The 17,825-nt window shown below is 41.5% G+C and overlaps 1 protein-coding gene across 1 annotated transcript in view; it reads left to right on the top strand.

Annotated features, from left to right (window-relative positions):
* Positions 1-17,825, top strand: part of LOC137619487 (nuclear pore complex protein Nup107-like) — a 191,547-nt gene that overhangs the window by 80,313 nt on the left and 93,409 nt on the right. The window contains exons 6-8 of the mRNA XM_068349556.1: positions 2,108-2,281; positions 15,656-15,781; positions 16,936-17,046. Coding sequence (XP_068205657.1) covers positions 2,108-2,281; positions 15,656-15,781; positions 16,936-17,046 — 411 coding nt within the window. The remainder of the gene's footprint in view (positions 1-2,107; positions 2,282-15,655; positions 15,782-16,935; positions 17,047-17,825) is intronic.

Below are 17,825 nucleotides of genomic sequence, written 5' to 3'. Positions count from 1 at the left end.
CAGTCATTCCATTATATAATGTATCGGACGCAACCGAGTAACTTATCTTTACTGACAAGTTCTGTATTAAAATATCTCCCCCATCCTCCCAGATGATGGGGAGGATAGATGAAATATATGCTACCATTTTCTCAAAATGACTGCATTTGGACACCATATCCTTGCAGACATAGGTTCTTCCAAGACCACCTACCAATCTCTTGGTAGAAATCTAGCCTATCACCTGAGACATCTCCATGCCAAGGTTGTTAGTAGATTTACAGGAATCATCACTTTTGCTTTCTCCAAGACCTCTGTTGTTGAATATTCCTCTGCTGTTGAATCTCTCTGGAGGTGAGGTTACAGTGACTTCTTTATACCCTGGGAGTGCTATTATATATTGATGACATTTCGGTCATAGGTGTCAGCTGAGGTAAAATACTAACATTCCAGTTATTAGGGCTTAGCGCTCTAGAAATCTTACGATTTACTAACTCATCACTTTTTAAGATATGATCTTATGTGATTTTTTTAATAAATTATGCAGAGGCAGGTGTTTTTTAAAACTAAACTGCCTATAATTCTCAATTCCTTAATCTTTTTGGTTAATAAGACCAATAACCTCTTTTTGGGGTAGCTCAGGAATCAACTTGGTTTTAGATTCGGAGTACTATAATAGGTTAAGCCAAGACTACCCAGCCCAGTTTCACTCCTAACCTAAATGCTCAAGTAGTAACAGTTGGTCATGTATACTATTTAGTTAAGGATAGCTTTGGCTTTAGCTTTGGCTAAATGCTTAAATGATTTACAAAAGTTGTTGTTTAGGTAGGCTTTGGATAACACAATATGATCGTATTGTTTTTACCTTTATTCAAATCCATATGGTTTTAAGAGCAAAAGTCTACCTCCGATCGTGCATATCCCTTCTTTAAAACTGGAAGTGTGTACAGTAGAATTTTTTTCTTTTTTTTGGCCAGTAAGAGCTGTGCTGGGAGGAACGTAGAAGGAGAGGTCCCCTTTTTTTGTTTCATTTGTTTGATGTCGGTTACCCCCCAAAATTGGGGGAAGTTCTTTGGTATACAGTATGTATGTATGTAAGAGCTGTGCAGTTATATTTGGATAAACAAAGGTAGTAGAGGTAGTATCCCCAATTTGTTTTGTGGGGTGAGGATCCGCTAACCAAATATGCTCTGATATTCATTGTTGAAATTTGTTTGAGTACAGAAATGCACAAGGAATTAGATGAAAAAAAAAAATATTGTTGAGAGTGAAGGTTCATGATATTAATAATTCACTAATCCCTTGATTTTGTAAAATTTTATTTTCTTCTTCTTCTTCTTCTTCTTCTTCTTCTTCTTCTTCTTCTTCTTCTTTTTCTTCTTCTTCTTCTTCTTCTTCTTGCGGCAACTTTAGTGCATATCAAAGTAGGGGTTTACAAAACATAATCCTAAAAATCCAATCTACTGTACAGTACTTTATTTTTAATTGCTTTAGTAAACAAGCTGGAATCATGAATTTCATGCTGTAATTTGAACGTTTTATCAAATACAGCTAAGCTAGACAGGTTATTTAGGTCAGGTTGGTAACCCTTAACATCGTTGCATTGCTTGTACAATACTAAAAGATTATCCCTCTGTTTACTTCCATTATGTGGGAATCAGCAATATGAGCATCAGGGGGATTCTTTTCTGTGTTCACCTCATGTTCATATACAGTACATGGCCACCTATCTCCCCACTGACTCATAATATCAAGAGGAGGGATAAAGTCGATTTCAAAACTAAAAGCTTTACAGTATATCCTTTGGGGACAACCTGGGCGTCCTACCACTTACGGTAGAGGGCTCTCTTCCTTTGTTAAGCGCATGTATTGTTTGAAGCGAAAGAAAATGGGAAAATTTTGATCAATATTACAGGTAAGTGTTGATTATACCAGGCTCCTGGGAAAAAAAGTAATATGAACTTCAGGTGAATATAGAAATAAGAAATTTTATTAGACTTCTACTTTTATTTCCATATTAAAGTATTTCTTTTTTCTTGAATTTACTAATTTTATTTCCATATTAAAGTATTTCTTCTTTTCTTGCATTTACTTTATATTCGCAATTTTTTTTTTTTTTTATTTCCAGATATACCAACAACTGCTAAATGAAAGAAACACCTGGAGGATTCTCGGATCTCTCTACAGTGAACGTCTAAATGATGAAAATAATATTCAGGAATCTCCAATGCTAGATGAAGAACATTTAACTGATTTTACCGTTGTAAACCAACTATATGACCAGAATCGCATCATACGTGAGGTACAGAAAAGTTTATATTTCAGTATTTTTTCATCAATTTGATTAGCTAAGTTGACTGCATAAAATACAGTATGTGTTTTTGTACATATACAATTTTTTGTTATCTCCGAGACCTGTGGGATATGATGATATGCTTGTAAAATAATGAATCAGAGTATAGATAATTAAGAACAGATTAAAGTGCCACTGTATTGGGGAAATAGTTCCAAATATAATTCCTTGTTGAGACATTGGTATCCTGGCTTCTTATTGGTAACAAACTTTTGACCCTCTTGCTATTAGATGGGTACCTCATGTTACTTTATCCCAGAATGCAGAGCAGTATTTATTGCTGACTGCAATGTATTCAACTTTTATTTCTAACCAGTGACAAATATGAAGTTTTGTAAACAAATCCCGTGAAGAAATGTCTTAAAATCTCCAGTTTAGTAGAAAGATTTTTAATGTCGTAGAATTTATTAAATGAAATGTAAGATACCCAATCAAGTTTAGAATTTGAAGTCAGTGGTCTATTTAAAGAATTTATTGCTGGAGGAAGTAGAATATGAAAGTGAACAGTTGTAACTAGGATGAAGTGGGGGAAATAGAAAAACAGACACTTTGAACATGAGATGTTGAGGTTCTGGTCAAGGTGAAGTGGAAAGATCATATGAATAAAGAATTGAGTGGGAAATGTATTTAGTGACATTTTAAACGACAGATATCTGAAGACTAGATTTTTTGGCATATGATGAGAACGCATGAGGAACAGTTAACCAGTAAAAAGCAGTAGATATGGAAATACTTCAAGATTTGTAGATGACATAGTTCTGTTTAGTGAATCATGGGAGGAATTGCAATAGAAGATAAAAGATTTGAATGAGGAAAGCAGAAATGTAAGACTGAAAATGAATAGGAGTAAAACTAAGATGGTAATCAATAAAAATCTAGAGGCAATAAATAAAGGTTATGATAAGGAATATACATACTTAGGGCAGACCGAAAGTTTCACCAGAAAATGAGACAAATTAAAAGAAGGATAACCATGTGATGGAGAACTTTTGGTAAACAAAATGAGATTATGAAATGTAAAATGCCTCTCCTAAAAGGAAAGTGTTCAATCAGATGGTCCCATCAGTATTAACACATGCATCAGAAACTTGGAGCCTCTATAAAGCCTTAGAGCATAAGCCAGTTACAACTCAAAGAGTTATTGAAAGAATAATGATGGGAATAACTTTAAGAGACAGAAAAAGAGGATCACGGATTTGTGATCAAACTATAGTAGAGGATATTCTAACAATAAGTAAGGAAAAGAAATGGACATAGGGAGGTCTTATAATGAAATTGACAAATGATAGTTGGAATTCTAGAGATTGCGAAAGATGCCGGAGAAGGAAGAGAAGACATGGATTGATGTACAAAAAAATAGTGGCTATAAAGGGACTTAGAAAAATCATAAACAGATGGGAGTGGGAGGATATATTTGAAGCCTTTGTCCTGCACTGGACTAGTTGCAGCTGATGATGACTGTAATAGGACAGACCTATTAGAGAATGGTGATAGTAAAAGCCTAGCACTGATAAAAGAGTCTGAACAGTTTAGAAGAGAGTTATGTAAAGAATGGAGAGAACCCCTCGTTTCATGTCTGATGCAGTAAAGAGAAAAGTTGACAGTAAAGCATTTATGATAGATAGTAGTAGAATTGTTAAACAGCATTTGAGAGAGAATTCTTGATGGGGCAGAATTTTATGATACTTCTTGAAGTATTGTTTGATATTGCTGTACAGTAGTTGTCTGCCCTTCATTGTTTAATTGGTTCTTGGAGAGGAGACGTAAGTGAACTACGTAAAAAACTCTCCTAAAAAGTGAATTAAATGTCCTCTGTAATGACGATAGATGACAAAGTACTTACAGTACCACATACCATCATTTTATAAAATAGATACAGTGTTGAAATGTTGATGTATAGTGATATTACTAGATTAACAATGGTCACCTTACCTTAAACTTGGGATTTCTTTTGTTTACTGGGTATGAAAGTAGTTAGAGTTGAAAGTGGCATACTAATTGGAGGGGAATAATGATGATGTGGTTGTTGGTGTTGACATAGTTTCTAGAGAGCTTTTTTACGGTTTATGCATTCCATTTCCTGGTAAATTATGCCTCCCTTCTAATTGAGAAGACAAGTTGTGGTTAACCCGATCATGTCTGATCCTGGGAAAGGGGATATTCACTATGTTGCCTATTCTCCTCGTCTGACTCAAAATTGTGTCATGCGATTGACACCAGCAACATGAATCCATCTCAGGTCCCAGTGCCAGCTCGGGCTCCCACTCTTGCCAGTCGACCTATTCCTTTTCCTTTTGGCATTCCTCACACTGGTCCTATCATGCATGAGGCACACACTTTTAGGTGACAAAGTCACCAAGAACAGTTGAGATTCAATCCCAGACCAGCGGAGGTTCACTCCAAATGAGAGAGGTTGGGACTGGTACCCATCAAACCAACTCTTAAAAGGCATCACCCAAGGCAGGTCACTCCTTCACTTGGTGATACCTTCCACCCCAGGACCTGTAGGGGATCTAGTCGTTTGTCGAGTCAAACGGCTCTCACCTATTGAAATTGCTCATCCTTCATCCTCGGAGGCACCATCTGTCTCGGTGCTAGCTCCACTGAAGCCTACTTTGATTTCCAGAACAGCAGAAATAGATTCTAGAGTTCTCACCTCAGTCACAGGTGACTGTTTGGTACCCTTGATTATGAGGCATTTGTTGACCGAATGCCCCACTTTTACCACTGTAAGAAATAGTTATCTGTTTTAGGCTCAAGGTGAAGATGGCAGGTTAATCTTGCCAAGATTCTTTGGTAGGCTGTGTTGTACTGTGGTAATGGTATTTTCAGATATATTTCAGAAGGAAATCTCTTCTTTTATGGTTCCAAATTGAATATCCTTTTATTCTTTATAACAAACAATATCGGCTTCAATAATAATCGATGTCAGGATGCCAGAGAACTAAAACAATCAATCAATCACGGATGAACCCCTTGAAAGGAAAGATGCCAAAACTTAGTCGAAGAATTGGCCCTCCAAATTGTTGGAGGATTGAAATCTTCAGAAACACATGGCGGTAAAGCTACAGATCCTGTACAAGAGGTCAGTGTTGTCCCTCTCAGGTCTTGTTCCCGAATGACCAACCCTGACCATGACCCTTGCTCAGACTGATCACTCGTCCAACAAACTCCCGACAGCTGCGAGCCCTAACGGCCCCCCGACACACAGGAAGGTGAGCCAGAATCTGTATTGCAGTTGCTTGTATGTATGTACTTAGTCAATGGTGTCGGGAAGGACCCACACTCCCTTCCTAAGGGGAGAGACGTAGCAATTGATATCCTTTGCTGCTCTCCAGGTGCATCTAGACAACGGTTGGAGTTACCGTGGTCTATATAGACAGCTAGGTTTATTGCTAAAGTCTGCTCAAATTGCTATAAGAAAGGACTACCTTTGGGCAAAGAGGTCGTCTAAGTTACTTCCACCTTCCCTTGTGAGACAGAGGAAGTATGTGCTATGAGAGCTTAAAAAGATCATCAGTCTCTTCTGCCATTAGATCACGCAGTGTTAGTCTTGTCTCAAGATTTGTCGTTGGAGAGGCTAGCCTCACAGCTGGTGACTTTGTTATCTGCCAAGGTACAGTGTGTGGAAAGAATAGTGAAAGCGACTCTCCAGGCAGCCATATGGATGGACCGCTGGTCCTGAACAGTCAGCTGTCTTGCCACTTCTGAAGATCTAAGAAGTGACGGGCATTCAAGTATATCATTCTTTCAGGTGCGAGGCCGATGAAATTCTTTACATATAACGCTGTGAATCAGTGGGCCAATTGGCTCCTGAAGGGACATGACACTTTGCTTTCAAAATTCCAGCAGGAAGTGCTGAGGAGAGATGCTCTCTTCTTGTGGAACTTCTCAATCAGGTCCTTAACCTTCTTTCTACTCAAAGATGTGGATACGGTGATGTAGAATGGAGGAAAGCGTGCCAGGACTCTCTCCTCCATTGAGCGAACACAGCTGAGTCCCCTTTTAGGCACTGCCTAAAATCTCTCTTGTTGGGAGGCAAGCTCACAGATCAGCAAAAAGCACTTCCAAGCGTTAAATTTGAAGGAAGTGTAATTCCAGATCACAATTCATCCATCCTCATGGAAAGATATACCAGTTCCTAGTGCTGTGTTTCGGCCTGTCCACAGCTCCTTGGGCGTTCACCAAGGCGTTCGTGCTGGTCACAGCATGGGCTAATGCCAACAGTATCCATCTACTACACTAGTGAAAGGATTGGCTGGTCATGGTGAACTCGGTGGAGATCCTTCTCTGCCACCGAACCTTGCTTCTCGAGTTTTGCTGCAATCTGTGAATCATGGTGAACTTGAGAAGCCCTCTCTTGAACCCACTCAGAGCCTGGTACATGTATATCTGGTATGAAAATAGACACCGTAACAGGAAAAGTCTTTCCATCGCAGCAGAGGGTCGAAAGACTCAAGGAAATAACACGCGAGTTTCTGGCTCAAACTTACCTGTAGCAGCAACTGCTGGGATACCTGGCTTTCATATAACGCCTGGTTCCCAACAGTCGTCTTCGTATGCGGTCACTTCAATGGTAACTTAATACCTGTTGGTCTCAAAACAGGGATCCTCTTGGGACTTGCATTCCGGTAGGACTGCAGTGAAAGGAAGACCTGAGTTGGTATTTCAAATGCGAATCTTCCCAGAGGGATAGATCTTCCTCCTCCCCCCAAATTGATGCTCTTCACAGATGCATTACAAGGGGGCTAGGGCGCTCACTTGTTGCATCATGTATCCTCCGGACTGTGGACCAAGTTGGACCAACTGTGCTGGAGTTGAGGGCAACCTTTTTGGTTTTCCAACATTTCCAGCTCCTTTTAGGTCACTTGGTTGTGCTGATGAGTGACAACACAGCTGTAGTGGCACATATAAACAAACAAGGAGGTACTATTTCACAGCAACTTTGCTAGCTAGCTGTATAAGTAATGCGATGGACAGAGGACAATTTATATTCCTGTAGCCAGGTTCATTCTTGGCAAAAAGAACGTTATGGCAGACAAACTGAACAGCCAGGCTCATGTTGTAACTTCCAAAACATCCTTGTATCATCGAATAGTAAACAAAGTTTGTTCCTGCACAAATACAAACCCTTAGCTATTTGTAGGGGTATTACTTTCGGCAAAGCTGAAAGACGAGCCATGATAATTTTTAGCGAGGGATAACTACTCCAACCGCTTGTTAGCGGGTGGGGCTGGGCAGCTACCCCGCTTACTCACACACCTGGGCTGAGCAACCACTTTGCTTTCTGGATCGGTAGAAAACGAACGCACTCCTCTCTCTCCCGCTTTGATTTGCTTTGTTTATTCTTTTTCTTTTCAGATTGTGTGTGCATGTTGTGTCCCATGTGTACTTCTCCTGATCCCGAAGGCCACTCATGTGGTATCTTCATGTCATCGTTGAAACGGATCCTCGTCTGCTGTGTCTGGCTTGCTGAGGCCGCCGGTATCTTAGGGACGACACTTGTGATGAGTGAAGGGAGTGGTCTGCCTCCCAGTGACAGAGGTTTCGGTGACGGAAGAAGGCCAAACAGGATTCTTCTCCTTTGGGACTTCCTCGAAGTCGTAGAAAAACTGGTCTTCTTCTTCTACCCCCTTGAGAAAAGACCGCTAGCGGGCAGCGGAAACGTTGCAAGGACACTTCCTCTCCAAGGGCGGAGGCACAATGTTATAGTAAACATTGCTTTCCTTCAGGTGAACCAACCTTCCTCTTGGGAGAGGTAGATCTTGAACAGATCCACCCTCGAACTGTTTCTGCTGGACGGATCCCTTCGTGGGTCAGTCAGGTGGATGAGTTTGTGACCCCTCTCTATCCGGGATGTACTCCTCAGGCTATGAAGAGATGTCTTTTTGAACCTGCTTGATTTGATCACGATGTGCCTTTGGGGCCTCGGGACAGTCGTGTTGACCCTTCAGGATTTCATGGCAGTTTTTTGAGTTCTGGTTGGGTTGAGCTGGCAAGTTCTCGTAATGTTGGCTACGTTGAACCTTCTTGCTCTCGTAGCAACCGTCACGTCGAGATGTCCTTCTCTTGCGATTGGAAAATTCTGGTCTCCCGTTGTATTAATCCTTCGGGATCTCACAACAAGTGTTATGCTGAGGCGTTTAGAGTAATCCCATAGTAACTTTGTTTGAAGGGAGCTGAGTCGTGTCCCTTGATGTAAACTATGCCTTTGCTAGTGTAGCTTTAGTTGAACCACAGCACAGAAATTTTTTTTATGATAATTTTCTTTCAAAAGTTACCAGATATTTTCTAGGTCAAATTGGAAAAGATAACCCTGATGATAAAGACTATTTAGGAAGATAAAGCAACAAACCTCTCATTCCTATCTTTAATACAGCCCTTTTATTTGGCGAATATTTATGCCCAGGGAGGGAGTTTTTCAATATTAATCTTACCCGATGATCATGTAGCTGTCAACTCTGTTGCCCGACAGAAATCTACGGTCGGGATACGCCAGCGATCGCTATACAGGTGGGGGTGTACACAACAGCGCCATCTGTGGTCAGGCACTACAGTACTTCTTGTCAACACCACCTCAATTTTTCCTCTGTCGTGCCACCGGCTAGACCTACATGGATACGCTGTTGATTCTGGAGTTATTGTTCACGATTTGGTGATGTATTTGCTCTAGAGTTTAGCCTTCGCTATTCAGGAAGCTTTATCATTAGCTTAGCAAGTTTTTGGAATTAATTTGATTTAATTTTGGTGACGAAGAGAGTATGAACTCTCTTTCACTTTTAAATGGCCGACCCTTCCCTTAGACGGAAGTGTTGGTGTCGAAGAGAGTATAGACTCTCTTTCTTAATTTTGCTTAACAAAGTTATAGATTTATTTTATATCTCTCCGCCTTTTATAGGCCTCTTCGATTAACTTCCTTTTATTATAAACTTATTAAAATTAATTTTTATATTTGTTTATATGCGACCTTTCCTAATAGTAGGCGGTCTTTTCTTGGAACCGAAGTTAATTAACATTGAGCCCGTCATTTCGTTTTTACCTGTTAACATTTTATGCTATTTTAATGTTTTTGAAAGAATTTCTTTGATAGTCTCGTACTGTTTTCAAAGTTGAACTAACGTTTTGTTTTGTCTCTGCAGTTGTTGACGTTCAGAACGTTCAACTTGCGCTCTATCGTTACGATAGAGAGAGAGTATTCACGGTTTCACGTTGCAGTAAGAGTAAACCGATTCTAGCGTTTTGTTCATTCTTTCTTAGCTTAAATGGTTTTTAATTCTAATAAAGGAACTTTTTATTTGGGAAATCTTTCAGTTTTTTTCCTTTAACAATAATATGTTTTAATGATATATATAATTGGGCTCATCTCTCAGGTTCTAAGTCAAGAGAGAGAGAGAGAGAGAGAGAGAGAGAGGAGGATAAACGTTTCGTTCAAGCGGGTAACGTTGTTATCGTTTTTGCTCTTCTCCCTAGTCTCTTTAGGGGAAGAAGGTAAACGTTTCTAGAGTTTTATTCTTGTTCCCAGGCTTTATGCGGTGAGAGATTTTAAACGTAGTTTATTTGATCTAGTGTTTAGTCTCTTTTCCAGCCACTGAATTATTTATCTTTCATTATGTTTTTCTGTTACATTGTAATACTGTTTTCGCAATTACTAACTTTTAATGAAGGATAGAATTGCGTGTTTCAGGTACAAACCACTTAAAGTTTCGAGTTCAGTGAAATAAGTGCAAACAGAAAATCAAAAGTGTTAAAGTGATAAGCGCAAAGTGTTACAGTGTTGCGTTCGAGGGTTCGTCTGTTCGTGCCAGTTGTTCGCCTAGTCTGGGACCTCTTACAAGCTCCCAAGCCCAGGGGAGAAGTAACGTCGAAGGACTTATGGGTTCATCAGGCCTTGATCGACGAACAGACGTTTCCCTCCGTGGTTTCGGGTGTAACCAACTCACGTAGCCGACGTGATCACCCCACCCACACAAAGACGAAAGAGCCCATTTATTCCTCGTCTGCGGAAGAGGTTTCTAGCAGAAACCATGGACCAAATCTTGCAGCTTTTAAGTGCAAGTCGGTCCCTTCCTCGCAAGTCCAACTCCTAGGTGTAGCCATTAGCACTGGGTCAGTTCGGACTTGCTGCAGTACGACAACTGCACACCTCCCAGAGAGGCAAGGTGGTACCGCAACAGGCAGTAACTCCGTCTGTTGCCGCACCAGCTGTTTTAGACCCTCAGTCTCAACGGACAGTAGCTCCGTTTGTTGTTGTCTTTCATAGACCCTAGTGGTCCATGCTGCAGACTATACAGTCTCAGCTTGCTCCTTCATACAGGAGTATCATGCTGGAAGGTTGACAATGTAGCCTGTTAACCTACAACCCGCCGAGGTTGTGCGCTCAGCAGATACTGCGGCTGCCTGCTCCCACCCTCCACCTGTGAGAGCTCCACCTCCGATGCGCAGTCCACCCTGCCAGACGCACGTTCTTGCTGCGCCTCCTGCTTTCATGCGTGAGTTGCCGCATCGGGAGTTGCCGGGTTCCAGCACTATGAGGCAACCTCCTCAACCCATGAGGCAGGAACCTCATGCTATGCGGCAACCTCCTCTACCCATGAGGCAGGAGCCTCATGCTATGAGGAGCCTCATGCTATGCGGCATCCTCCTCAACCCATGAGGCAGGAGCCTCATGCTATGCGGCAACCTCCTCTAACCATGAGGCAGGAGCCTCATGCTATGCGGCATCCTCCTCACACCATGAGGCAGGAGCCTCATGCTATGCGGCATCCTCCTCAACCCATGAGGCAGGAGCCTCATGCTATGAGGAGCCTCATGCTATGCGGCATCCTCCTCAACCCATGAGGCAGGAGCCTCATGCTATGAGGAGCCTCATGCTATGCGGCATCCTCCTCAACCCATGAGGCAGGAGCCTCATGCTATGCGGCAACCTCCTCTACCCATGAGGCAGGAGCCTCATGCTATGCGGCATCCTCCTCAACCCATGAGGCAGGAGCCTCATGCTATGCGGCATCCTCCTCAACCCATGAGGCAGGAGCCTCATGCTATGAGGAGCCTCATGCTATGCGGCATCCTCCTCAAACCATGAGGCAGGAGCTTCATGCTATGCGGCAACCTCCTCAAACCATGAGGCAGGAGCCTCATACTATGCGGCATCCTCCTCAACACAATGAGCCTCATACCATGCAGCATGAGCCTCATCCCATGCAGCATGAGCCTCATCCCATGCAGCATAAGCCGCATGCCATGCAACATGCTCTGCATACCTTACAGCATGCTCTACATACAGCATGCTCTGCATACAGCATGCTCTGCATACCTTATCGCATGCTCCTCAGTCACACATCTTTGGTTGTTGCCAACTCACAAGACTGTCAAGCAGTTTCATAACGTTGCCTTCTGGTCTGCTGCTTTTGCACCAGTGAAACCCTCACTGAGAGAACTTAGCTTTTCTCGGATATGGTTCCTGTAGATGAGAAAGTGCTATTCTCCCTCCTTCTGATATTCCCTTGAGGACTCTGTCATTTGGAGAGGAGCCTTAAGCTGCTTAGCCTCCTATGGACTTTTATTTAAGCATAACATGCTTCCAGGGAGGGTAATGGTTCCGCTTCAGTCGCTAACCCCGTCTGTTGCCACACCTGCTCCCATAGACCTTGAGCTTTGTTGCAAGACATGCAGTCCAAGCTTAGTCCTTTTTAGAGGATTTTTTTGTTTACGGAGTCAGTGTGTCACTGGGAAGACGTTCAACAACCAGCAGAAGTGACTTGTTGTGACGCAGTGCGGCAACCTCAGCAACCCGATAAGGAGTTGTCTGTACGACCCAGACAGTCTAGACAGTTTCGGGTTGTCGCTGTACTTCCTCGCTTCCCCATGGTTGACAGTTCACAGACTGTGCAGCAGTACCATGATCTTGTGTCCGGCTCCGTCAGACGACTGGCTTTTAAGAGCTCCCACAAGTCGTCGCTGTCTGGAGATTCTCAGATGGACTATGGATCTGACCAAGGAACTGGGCCTCCTGGTCAATTTTGAGGAGTCCCAGCTCGTCCCATCCCAGACCATTGTCTTCCTGGGTATGGAGCTTCAGAGTCGAGCTTTTCGGGCTTTTCCGTCGGCCCCAAGGATCTACCAAGCCCTAGAATGCATCCAGAGCATGCTGAGAAGGAACCGATGCTCAGTCAGGCAGTGGATGAGTCTAACAGGGACACTTTCATCGCTGGCCCTGTTCATCGAGTTAGGGAGACTCCACCTCCGCCCCCTTCAGTATCATCTAGCTGCTCACTGGATAAAGGACATGACGCTAGAGACGGTCTCAGTTCCTGTTTCCGAAGAGAGGAGGTCTACTCTCACGTGGTGAAAGAACAGCTTTCTTCTCAAGGAAGTCTACCTTTGGCTGTTCAGAAACCCGACCGCCGTCTCTTCTCGGACGCATCAGACACGGGCTGGGGTGCGACTTTGGACGGACAGGAATGCTCGGGAACATGGAATCAGGAGCAAAGGACACTTCACATCAATTGCAAGGAGCTGTTGGAGGTTCATCTGGCCTCGATAAACTTCAAGTCCCTCCAGCTTAACAAGGTGGTGGAGGTGGACTCTGACAAAACCACAGCCTTGGCTTACATCTCCAAGCAGGGAGGGACTCATTCGTGGAAGTTGTTCTAGATCGCAAGGGACCTCCTCATCTGGTCAAAAAATCGAAAGCTCACGCTGGTAACGAGGTTCATTCAGGGCGATATGAATGTCATGGCAGATCGCCTCAGCCGGAAGGGTCAGGTCATCCCCACAGAGTGGACCCTTCACAAGAATGTTTGCAGCAGACTTTGGGCCCTGTGGGGTCAGCCAACCATAGATCTGTTCGCTACCTCGATAACCTAGAGGCTCCCGTTGTATTGTTCTCCGATTCCAGACCCAGCAGCAGTTCACGTGGATGCTTTTCTGCTGGATTGGTCCCATCTCGACCTGTATGCATTCCCGCCGTTCAAGATTGTCAACAGGGTACTTCAGAAGTTCGCCTCTCGCAAAGGGACACGGCTGACGTTGGTTGGCTCCGCTCTGGCCCGCGAGAGAATGGTTCATAGAGGTACTGCAATGGCTGGTCGACATTCCCAGGACTCTTCCTCTAGGAGTGGACCTTCTACGTCAACCTCACGTAAAGAAGGTACACCCAAACCTCCACGCTCTTCGTCTGACTGCCTTCAGACTTTCGAAAGACTCTCAAGAGCTAGGGGCTTTTCGAAGGAGGCAGCCAGAGCGATTGCCAGAGCAAGGAGGACATCCACTCTCAGAGTCTATCAGTCTAAAGGGGAAGTCTTCCGAAGCTGGTACAAGGCCAATGCAGTTTCCTCAACCAGTACCACTGTAACCCAGATTGCTGACTTCCTGTTACATCTAAGGAACGTAAGATCCCTTTCAGCTCCTACGATCAAGGGTTACAGAAGTATGTTGGCAGCGGTTTTCCGCCACAGAGGCTTGGATCTTTCCACCAACAAAGATCTACAGGACCTCCTTAGGTCTTTTGAGACCTCAAAGGAACGTCGGTTGTCCACTCCAGGCTGGAATCTAGACGTGGTCCTAAGGTTCCTTATGTCATCAAGATTTGAACCTCTCCAATCAGCCTCTTTTAAGGACCTCACATTAAAAACTCTTTTCCTCGTGTGCTTGACAACAGCTAAAAGAGTCAGTGAGATACACGCCTTCAGCAGGAACATAGTTTTCACATCTGAAACGGCTACATGTTCCTTGCAGCTCGGTTTTTTGCTAAAACGAGCTTCCTTCACGTCCTTGGCCTAAGTCGTTCGAGATCCCAAGCCTGTCCAACTTGGTGGGGAACGAACTGGAGAGAGTACTTTACCCAGTTAGAGCTCTTAGGTACTATCTAAAAAGGTCATAACCTTTACGAGGACAATCAGAAGCCTTATGGTGTGCTATCAAGAAGCCTTCTCTTCCAAGGTCTAAGAACTCAGTTTCTTACTAATTCAGGCTTCTGATTAGGGAAGCACATTCTCATCTGAAGGAAGAAGACCTTGCTTTGCTGAAGGTAAGGACACATGAAGTGAGAGCTGTGGCTACTTCAGTGGCCTTCAAACAGAACCGTTCTCTGCAGAGTGTTATGGATGCAACCTATTGGAGAAGCAAGTCAGTGTTCGCATCATTCTATCTCAAAGATGTCCAGTCTCTTTACGAGAACTGCTACACCCTGGGACCATTCGTAGCAACGAATGCAGTAGTAGGCGGGGGCTCAGCCACTACATTCCCATAATCCCATAACCTTTTTAACCTTTCTCTTGAATACTTTTTATGGGTTGTACGGTCGGCTAAGAAGCCTTCCACATCCTTGTTGATTTGGCGGGTGGTCAATTCTTTCTTGAGAAGCGCCGAGGTTAAAGGTTGTGATGAGGTCCTTTAGTATGGGTTGCAGCCCTTTATACTTCAGCACCTAAGAGTCGTTCAGCATCCTAAGAGGACCGCTACGCTCAGTAAGGAAGACGTACTTAATAAAGGCAGAGTAATGGTTCAAGTCGTCTTCCTTACCAGGTACTTATTTATTTTATGTTATTTTTGAATAACTAATAAAATAAAATACGGGATACTTAGCTTCTTTGTTAACATGTATGCTGGTCTCCACCCACCACCCTGGGTGTGAATCAGCTACATGATCATCGGGTAAGATTAATATTGAAAAATGTTATTTTCATTAGTAAAATAAATTTTTGAATATACTTACCCGATGATCATGATTTAATTGACCCACCCTTCCTCCCCATAGAGAACCAGTGGACCGAGGAAAAAATTGAGGTGGTGTTGACAAGAAGTACTGTAGTACCTGACCACAGATGGCGCTGTTGTGTACACCCCCACCTGTATAGCGATCGCTGGCGTATCCCGACCGTAGATTTCTGTCGGGCAACAGAGTTGACAGCTACATGATCATCGGGTAAGTATATTCAAAAATTTATTTTACTAATGAAAATAAAATTTTTTTGTTATTTAACTCAAAATTTGTTAAGTTTAATTGTGATTGATTATTCTACAGTAAACTGTATCCTTTTATAATACAATCACAAACCCAAGTTAATGCTATAGCTCAAATATTAAGTTTTCTGCAGTAATTTGAATATTTTATGTTTATTTTTTTTCACTAGCCGCCAAGACCCTGGTCATTGGTACAATATAATGTGCAACATATTTCATTCATCAGAAAGTTAGGATTGATGTGTGTTTATGAAAAAAGTTCATGTTTTTTAATGTTATTATTTACATAGTTTGTACTCTATTTGGTATTTATTTACTTATACATTTTCACATGTTTTAATACATCCTTTTGTTCTTCAGGCACAGATTGTAATTGACTGGCTAGAGAAGAATTCCGCTGATAACTTTGATTTGAAGTTTTATGATCGAGTGGAGTATTTTGGTGATATGCATATTGCATGGGAAAATACATTGAAGACTATGAAGGTAAAGTCATTCAATTTGGTTTAAATTAAAAAAATAAATTATTTTTTTTTATTGCAGCCCAATTAATCAAATATACAGTATACCTTTACTGATATTCTTTGCAGAATACAAAACATCTCAGGCCCCATAATCTTATAATGGAGTTAAAGAATCATGAAAATTTTCAGTTTTATGTGGAAGTTCTGCAAACAGGGTTTTGCTTGGCCTTAATAAAATTAATGTTGGTTCATATCTGCAGAGTATATTGTACATACAAGCCATAGTGAAGTTGGGTTAATGTCTTTTTGGTATACATGGTATTTTGCTCTGTACATTTTAATGTTATTTGAAGGTGAAATTTCCTTTTTTCTAGAAATTAAAAGATTATTGTAAGATAGTTTCATATACAGTATGAGTATCAAGGTTGCAAATTATTTAAAATTTACTCATAGTGTAAGACTGATCAGGAATTTATCAGTTTATATGTACTGCTGCCCTTTTAAATCTCAATGGTAATGGGCTTTCATTCTGTATTTTTACTGGTTATAGATGTTCAGTTTGTTTCAGTGAAATTTTGCTAGCATTTAGAAACTTTAATTATTTTTGCTGTTTCCTTAGATAGTCTGGTGACCCTAGACATTACCATCTGAGTCATAAAAAGCCTTTTGGACTAATCTTTGTAGTCAGTTGGTTTTTCCATTGCCCTTGTAGATTGGATTTGAATGTTATTTTTTATGTATTTATCTCCTTGAAATAATATATTTCCAATTTTGTAGTTCATTAATATTTTTAAAAGTTTAATCATATTTAATATACTCAGATAAGTCTACTTAGGTACATTATCAATTACCATAATTCTGGTTTTGGTAGCTTGGTGGTATTAGCAGCTATCTTCCAATCACTGTAACGGTTTTCAAGTTCAGTTTTTGCTCAGGCTTTTGATAGGTCTTCTTAAGCTGCAAGTTACTTGCACCACACCATACAAATAAGCAACTTGCCAAAGCTGTAAACATAGAGAATGTGAAAGGTACATGAATATCTACTTGGAGGTACTTACTTAGTTACTTCTATTTTATGTACACTGCATTGCATCTAAATTACTATAGACATGGGCAATTATAGTTAGTGGTTTTGTTTTATAAAGTGCATTATAACATATTGGTTGTATTTTTCAGAATGAAAGCAGTGGAATTAGCATACCATTAAGAGGCAGTCGCTCTTTAGTTACATCTCTAGATCCTGATGCAACTTTACGACAAGGACGAAACCTTCACGACCTTGACCAGGTAGTGAATTGAGCAATGCTAATTTAATTTTGGAATTTTCAATTTTATAAATCATTTGATTACCATTATAACCAGGTAATGATTTTTCAACTTGCCTTGACATCTAGGAACTGATTTTTCTTATGTTGGCTCGGAGAAAAGTGAAGGGAGACAATGGAAAACTAGAATGGGTACTCGTTAGACCTCATACCTTTGCCTATATCGTGTTGTATACCACACGATATGCAATTGAATTATGCACATTTTGGCACTAGTTTCATGCAAATCAGATAAAAATTTTCCCCAGTATTACGATAAGACTTATAGTTTCATGACCTCAACCTTGACCTTTGGTCCATTTGCTCCCAAAATCATCTTAACAAATTCTGTGAGAGTCGGTGAAATAGTTTTTGAGTTGTGAGAATCACAAACACACAGACAGACATAGAAACAAATTCATGCCTATCAAAACATAACCTTCGCAATTAAGTTGACGAAGGTAATGATGGCTGTTATGTAATTAGAATCCAAAAATTATAAAAGAAAGAAACATGTTATTGCATATCATATAGGTGATTAAGACTTTGCTTAACTATCACAGTGCTTCCCAGAAGGATTATTTTCTCAAACAGTTTCAAATAAATCATTAATAAAAATAAAGTTAATTGACTGTATAGGAAGAGACCAAAGGGATTTTGTTTTTTTTGCATGATTACTATTGCACATTTTCTTATATGTGAATGAAAGGTTATATGTGAGTACTAGGTGAATGGCCTATGAAGGAAACTTATATATTGAGT

This window comes from Palaemon carinicauda, chromosome 26 (genome assembly GCF_036898095.1).
Source record: "Palaemon carinicauda isolate YSFRI2023 chromosome 26, ASM3689809v2, whole genome shotgun sequence".
Lineage (NCBI taxonomy): Eukaryota > Metazoa > Arthropoda > Malacostraca > Decapoda > Palaemonidae > Palaemon > Palaemon carinicauda.
The sequence above is the reverse complement of the archived record's forward strand: the minus strand, read 5'-3'. Positions and strand labels throughout refer to the sequence as shown.